The sequence below is a fragment of the Trachymyrmex cornetzi genome, unplaced genomic scaffold, assembly GCF_001594075.2.
Source record: "Trachymyrmex cornetzi isolate Tcor2-1 unplaced genomic scaffold, Tcor1.1 scaffold279, whole genome shotgun sequence".
Lineage (NCBI taxonomy): Eukaryota > Metazoa > Arthropoda > Insecta > Hymenoptera > Formicidae > Trachymyrmex > Trachymyrmex cornetzi.
The window spans coordinates 446,716-452,888 of NW_017297471.1; the positions used below are offsets into that span (position 1 = coordinate 446,716).

At 33.9% G+C, this 6,173-nt stretch overlaps 2 protein-coding genes across 9 annotated transcripts in view; one reads left to right on the forward strand and one right to left on the reverse strand.

Annotated features, from left to right (window-relative positions):
- The window catches only part of Esyt2 (extended synaptotagmin-like protein 2), an 11,281-nt gene extending 8,605 nt beyond the window's left edge, over nt 1-2,676 (reverse strand). For 2 of the 4 annotated variants that reach the window (XM_018509067.1, XM_018509066.1), the window contains exon 1: nt 2,529-2,676. The gene's annotated coding sequence lies outside the window, so the exon portion shown is untranslated. The remainder of the gene's footprint in view (nt 1-2,528) is intronic. The other 2 variants (XM_018509069.1, XM_018509068.1) reach the window with 1 other exon arrangement.
- Nucleotides 2,677-2,807: 131 nt separating this feature from the next.
- TMS1 (serine incorporator TMS1) overlaps nt 2,808-6,173 on the forward strand; it is a 5,438-nt gene continuing 2,072 nt past the window's right edge. For 3 of the 5 annotated variants that reach the window (XM_018509070.1, XM_018509072.1, XM_018509071.1), the window contains exons 1-8: nt 2,808-3,055; nt 3,649-3,813; nt 4,013-4,200; nt 4,273-4,482; nt 4,561-4,645; nt 4,734-4,917; nt 4,999-5,199; nt 5,545-5,583. In XM_018509070.1, the coding sequence (XP_018364572.1) occupies nt 3,029-3,055; nt 3,649-3,813; nt 4,013-4,200; nt 4,273-4,482; nt 4,561-4,645; nt 4,734-4,917; nt 4,999-5,199; nt 5,545-5,583 (1,099 nt within the window). In that variant the 5' untranslated portion in view covers nt 2,808-3,028. The remainder of the gene's footprint in view (nt 3,056-3,648; nt 3,814-4,012; nt 4,201-4,272; nt 4,483-4,560; nt 4,646-4,733; nt 4,918-4,998; nt 5,200-5,544; nt 5,584-6,173) is intronic. The other 2 variants (XM_018509073.1, XM_018509075.1) reach the window with 2 other exon arrangements.

The window sequence follows — 6,173 nt, forward strand, 5'->3', positions numbered from 1 at the left end:
TATATATATATATATTACTTTTTACATACTATGAAATATAATCTAAAAACAACGGAAATATTTAATAAATTCTAAAGTTGCTGTGGATGATAGGCTTTTTGTGCAAGTTTTTGAAAAAATGATTATTTTCTGATAGTTAATTCTATGTATAATACTTTTTACAAATCTGTAAACTGAAAAGACTAAAAATACGGCTATAATATAATTATTATAGCCGTATTTTTAGTCTTTTCGGTTTACAGGTTGCGAAATTTTTCTTATCGCACTTGTGTTTACATTTGTAGGAAATATTATTTGTTGTATCTTGTCGAGATTATTATTATCTATTAACTCCTTCCATGGATTTTTTATTGTTTCTTTAATAAATTTTATGTACGCATGTTGCAAAAAATTGACAAGTAAATCTTGACGGTGAAAGAATTCCGAGAGCTTCGTAGGTGTAATGTGTACGACGTTGCATAAAATGACTAATCTGACTCTCATCTTTAAAACAATACGACAAGCATAAATAACTGTACTGCGACACGCGTGCATAAAAGTTATTAAAGCCAGTGAACGTGAGAAATGAATTCTTTTTTAGCTGAGCATTTTAATGAGCCACAACGACCAAGTCATATCTCGTGTTTTTCATAGCGAAATGTCGTGGGAAGAATGATTCATAACGATAACATTTATGAGCTTTTATAATTGTTGACAAAAGTGTAACCCACGCATTTGTGACCATTATGAAAATCAATCATCCATATACGAAGGAGTAGAACTGGCCGCATTCTGCTCTCGTTTCTCGTGAAACAGTCGTTTATTCAAAATCTAAACATAGCTCAATCTTGTGCGGCGAAATATGCAGATTACAGTACGGTTCATTTTAGTGTGCATATTTAAAAATATTCATAGAAGTCTGTAACCGAGAATTAAAGGCGACAGAAAGTGAAACACATCCGTGACATCCAATATAATGAATTGAATTCCAGAAGGAATGAGAACAAAATCTACTTTCGTTTTCAGAACACATTTAAAAAAATATATAATTTTAAGATCGAAAAAGGTGCTTAATAAAGCGGAGATATTTAATGTAATAAATTGTTATAAGTATATACGGATGATAAACTTTCCTTGCAAAAATTTTTATAATGGAAAAATTTCTCAATACTTCAAAAAAAGTTATTTTCTGTCAATTAATTCTGTGTACAACATTTTCATAAATCTGTATACTAATAAAAGAAATTGAAATCAGAAATAAAAATGTAAGAACTATGTATATTAAATTGCAAAATGAATTGCATGTATGTCTCCGTAGTCATTAGATATCATTTATAAAAAAAAATATAAAGCGCTAAGAATTGCAAAATTTTTTTTATAGCGAATTCAATCACGTGTGTTAAATTATAGTCTATTCTTCATCGATGAACTTTCTGAACTCGTACATATTGATGTGGAATAAATTTAAGTGAAACAAATTTAGTGTGTTTCAAACTTCAACTTATTGTGTATGCGCTAGTTTAAATAGTTCAATAAAGAATAAGCTTTTTATTAGTGCATACTCAAAGCTACTATACATGAATAGCAAACCATATAAATATTTTAAACAGATACCTAATAATGTTGTTATTTAACAGAATATACATGTATTATTTCGTTGTCAAAGTATTATGCCGCGGCATTTAGATATTTTATATAAAGCAGCCTTTAATGCGAATTAATCTAGTGTAGTTTGAGTGACCGAATTATAGAAAGTTTTTTACATGGAAAAAATGTATTAATAGCAGTAGCTGTTATACATAGCTAACAGTTTAATTGAAAACAATCTTACTAATTCAATGACAGTATTAATGAAACAAATATGCTATACTCTTGTTTTCATAAAATGTTTTTTATTTTATTAAAACATAATTCTGTTATTGAATAAACATTGTTTTCAATTATACTGTTATTGGCTAATGAGCTACTAATTTTCTGTGTAGAAAAAAATTGTCAGACAAACAATATGTTTAGAAACTTTCGTCAGAAAAAAATGAGATCTCATAAGGAAAGGCTGTATGAGGTCGTTAAATTTTTAAAATAATTGATATAATATCGGTACATGCAATATAAGATTTACATCCGCATTCATCCGCATTCATGACCAAAGTTAGAAACGTGATACGTAACGTTGTGTATCGTATTAAAAATGCAAATCAATGCAAATCAATGCGAATATACCTCCTCGCTAAATCGACCGAGTATATGAGACAGAATTAAAACCACGTCTGCATATATTTTATTAATATATTATCATAACAGAGATTCTCGCTGGCGTCTCAGGTCAAGCTTATATATTGTTAGCCCTTCGGCTCTGACAGGCCTCGAGTGGCCGACACCCCGGTATCGAGTACACGTCAATTATAGCTACATCTTGCATGCTGTGAAGCTTCGTTTCAGGAAAATTCAATTGCCATTAGGATTAATGTGTTTAGGCATTGTGCGACAATTAGACAACGAGCGTGCAGTGTCAGCTTCGTTTGCGGTAATTCTAGGCAGTAGTCGCTTACACTTGCAGCATCGGCGTGTGCGTATTCCGTCCAGTTCTGTGTTTCCTCCTTGTTTTTTTTTAGCGGTGATGACAACGCGCGAACACGCGCATGATTGCGGGACACCGTGACCGAATGCCGAACTGTGCTGCGCTGGCCAGAAGCTGCCAGCACTGTAGTACTGTTGACGAGTCGCCTGTCGCCGCCGCCGTGCGTTCGACCAATCAATTGACGTCGGAGCGGTCGGAGCCACGCGAAGTGCGCCGCGAGGCGGCGAGTTGTGACGTTCTGCCTGGTTCTGATGACGTCGCGGTCAGCTGATCGCGTGAAGTTGCCTGCAAGCAGCAGTGTCAGTTCGTCTATTGTTGTTGCGCCTCCCCGTGGCGTTTCTTGTTTTCCACGACGACCACGACCCGTTCTATTCAGTCTATTTCGGTCGCCTCCAGTTTCCGAGTCTCTTCCAGTCTCGTTTCCCGAGACATTTTGCCCCGTTCTCCCTCGATAGCCCGGAGAAAATCGCCATGGGTCTCGTGTGCTCAACGGCTCAGGTATGGCTCGGAGATAAGATGACTATCGCATATCCGTCTCATCCTTCTTAGTAACGTAGATCTTTCTTCTTTCCGTTTTCCTCTTTGTTTACCGAAACTAATAATGTACTTTCTGTCGAGATTATTCGTAGCAGTGCTTTATTATAATTATGCTGCGATTACAGTTGTATTCCATTGTTGATCCCTGGGATTGTCACGCAGTTATGTTTGTTTTATTGCCTCTGCGAATAAAGACATATTACACTTAACTCTTTCTTTTAACACAATTGAACCAATTTTAATTTAATATTCTTTGGGTGTGTAAAAAATCTTTCAGAGATTTGAATGAGTCATTGAATATCTACTTATGTCATCATATTTGTTATTTGATTATACATATATGTCTATTATTGATTTTAATATACATATATATTAAGAAAACATAGTATGTCAGTGCTATTTTTAAAGATTTCCTCATGGCAAGATAGAAATATTTTAACACTGTCAAAATGTAAGACTGGATTATACATATATGAAATGTTTACTACTGTATATTTTTGTTTTATTAATTTATGAATTATTTGGGCTCTACATGGCTCTCTTTTATCATATAGCTTGCGTGCTTGTGCGGAAGCACAGCTTGCAGCTTCTGCTGCTCTCAATGTCCCTCGTGCAGGAACAGCACAAGCACTCGCATCATGTATGCGCTGCTCTTGTTGCTGGGAACTATTGCAGCCTGTATTACTCTGGCTCCTGGTCTCCAAAATGCTCTTAAAAAGGTAACATCAGAAACAATGATTACATATTCAGCAGAATGTTTATTTTTCAACTGTTGGAAATTCTCTTTACCGAGATAAGACTGTTCCTCTAAATCTAAAAGTATAATCCAATAAGCACTCCCAAAATAAATATTCTGCTGAACGCGATCAATCTGAAATAAAGTAGAAGCGCGTTAATACTGCGATTTTTCAAACACAGGTCCCGTTCTGTGCAAACAGCTCCTCTAATTATGTTCCATCAGAGGTCACTCTCAACTGTGAGTCTGCAGTCGGTTATTTAGCTGTCTATAGAATATGCTTCATTCTTTCCTTGTACTTTTTCTTGATGTCTGTAATAATGATCAGGGTAAAAAGTTCACACGATCCACGGGCAGCTATACAAAATGGGTAAATTAAATTGACACATATTGCAGTGTGGCGTTTTAAAACTGACTAGTGATGTTTATGTGAAATTGTCAGATTCTGGGCAATCAAGTATCTTTTGATAATTGGTGGAATCATTGGCGCTTTCTTCATCCCGGAAAGATCATTCGGCTCTACTTGGATGTATTTTGGGATGTTAGGAGGTTTCCTTTTTATAATTATTCAGCTAATTCTAATTGTTGATTTTGCCCATTCTTGGGCTGATGCTTGGGTAGGAAATTATGAGGAAACCGAATCAAAAGGATGGTAAAGATCATTTTTGTGGCCACTTTAATGTTTAATCATGCAACGCAGGTGTTTTTGTTATGAAATATATGCTTTTAGGTACGCTGCACTGTTAGGTGCATCTGTCTTCAATTATGCTATCTCTATTACTGGAGTAGTGCTACTTTATGTATATTATACACATGTAAGGTTATTAACTATGTTTCTTTATCTAGCTTTAAGAAAAATATCTTCAAGACACAGGATTATTCACTTGTTTTGTGTATTTACAGCCAAGTGAGTGTGCCCTAAATAAGTTTTTCATTTCGTTTAATTTAATTTTGTGCGTCATTACCAGTATTGTATCAATTTTACCGACTGTGCAAGAACATCAACCGCGATCTGGACTGCTTCAGTCCTCTATTGTAACATTATATGTGGTATACTTAACATGGAGCGGTATATCAAACAGCCCAGGTAGATGTCAATGATTTACTGAGATGAAAGCTCTTAGCAATCCATATTTTATTCTTGATTTGTTATTACTTGAATTTACAGATCGAGCGTGTAATCCTGGTTTTCTCCCTGGTATCTCGAGTCATGATGTCAATACACAAAATCGTGTTACATTTGATAAGGAAAGCATTATTGGACTAATAATATGGTTTAGCTGCGTTTTATACAGTTCCTTACGTACAGCGTCCAAATCATCAAAGATTACAATGTCTGAAAATGTATTAGTTCAGGATAACGGAGCTGGTAAATATTAGTTGGATGTTTTTCTTTATTGTATGTATATATTTTAGTAACTTTACATTTGTGAAAGCATGCTGTTCTGTCTGTATCAAACTAGATATTAAGATTGAAATGAATTGAAATTTGACCAATCAAAGCAAAGTTTATTAAATATTAGTTTTCTTTCTTCCGATTTTCTTTTTTTTTTTTCTGTCAAATTTCAATCCAATTGTAGTCTTAATTGCTAGTCTAATAATTGGTTTTCTTCCTTTTATAAATGTTAACTGTTCATGAAAGGTTCTTTTTGAATTCATCTACAGTAGTATTACTATTACTTTTTTGTATTAAACAATATAAATCTTTCCATAGTTAGGAATGCGGGAGAGCAGTCTCTTATCGGCAATGAAGGTAGGCACACACTATTTTACAAGTAGAATTTATTTTCTAGTTATGAAACTTGTTATTTGCATTTCTATATCTTTAAAATAATATATTCATATATTTGAATATTTGCACAAATGAAGTTATTGACTAATTTATATACAGATAATTAAAAATATATTTTCTATATTTATAACTATGTAGTATGAAATAACTAGATTTTTTACGTCTGCCTAGCTGGTTCTCCCCCACTTAATCAAATCTTAATGAATAAATTGCGCTATTTGTGCGCTTTCAAAATCCGCAAAAAAAAATTTTTGCGTTTTTTTTCGTTCAGCTAAAAAAAATTTGTTGTAGGGAGCTGAGTAGGTTGTTAGTTAATCCCCTGCCCCTCCCCTCCTTCTATGTGTTAATAACAACCGATTTGGAAAATCAAACCCTTAAGGGACTTTCCTCTTGGAGCAAACAGTCATTTTCATCCTTAAGTTGTTTAAAATTGCAAAATTACGCTATCTACCTATGTAAAATATATCTTCGATTTATGCGCTATTATTCCCAAGCAATTTCAATTTTATTATATAATTTATTCATTAACATTTGGTTAAGTGGAGGAGGGG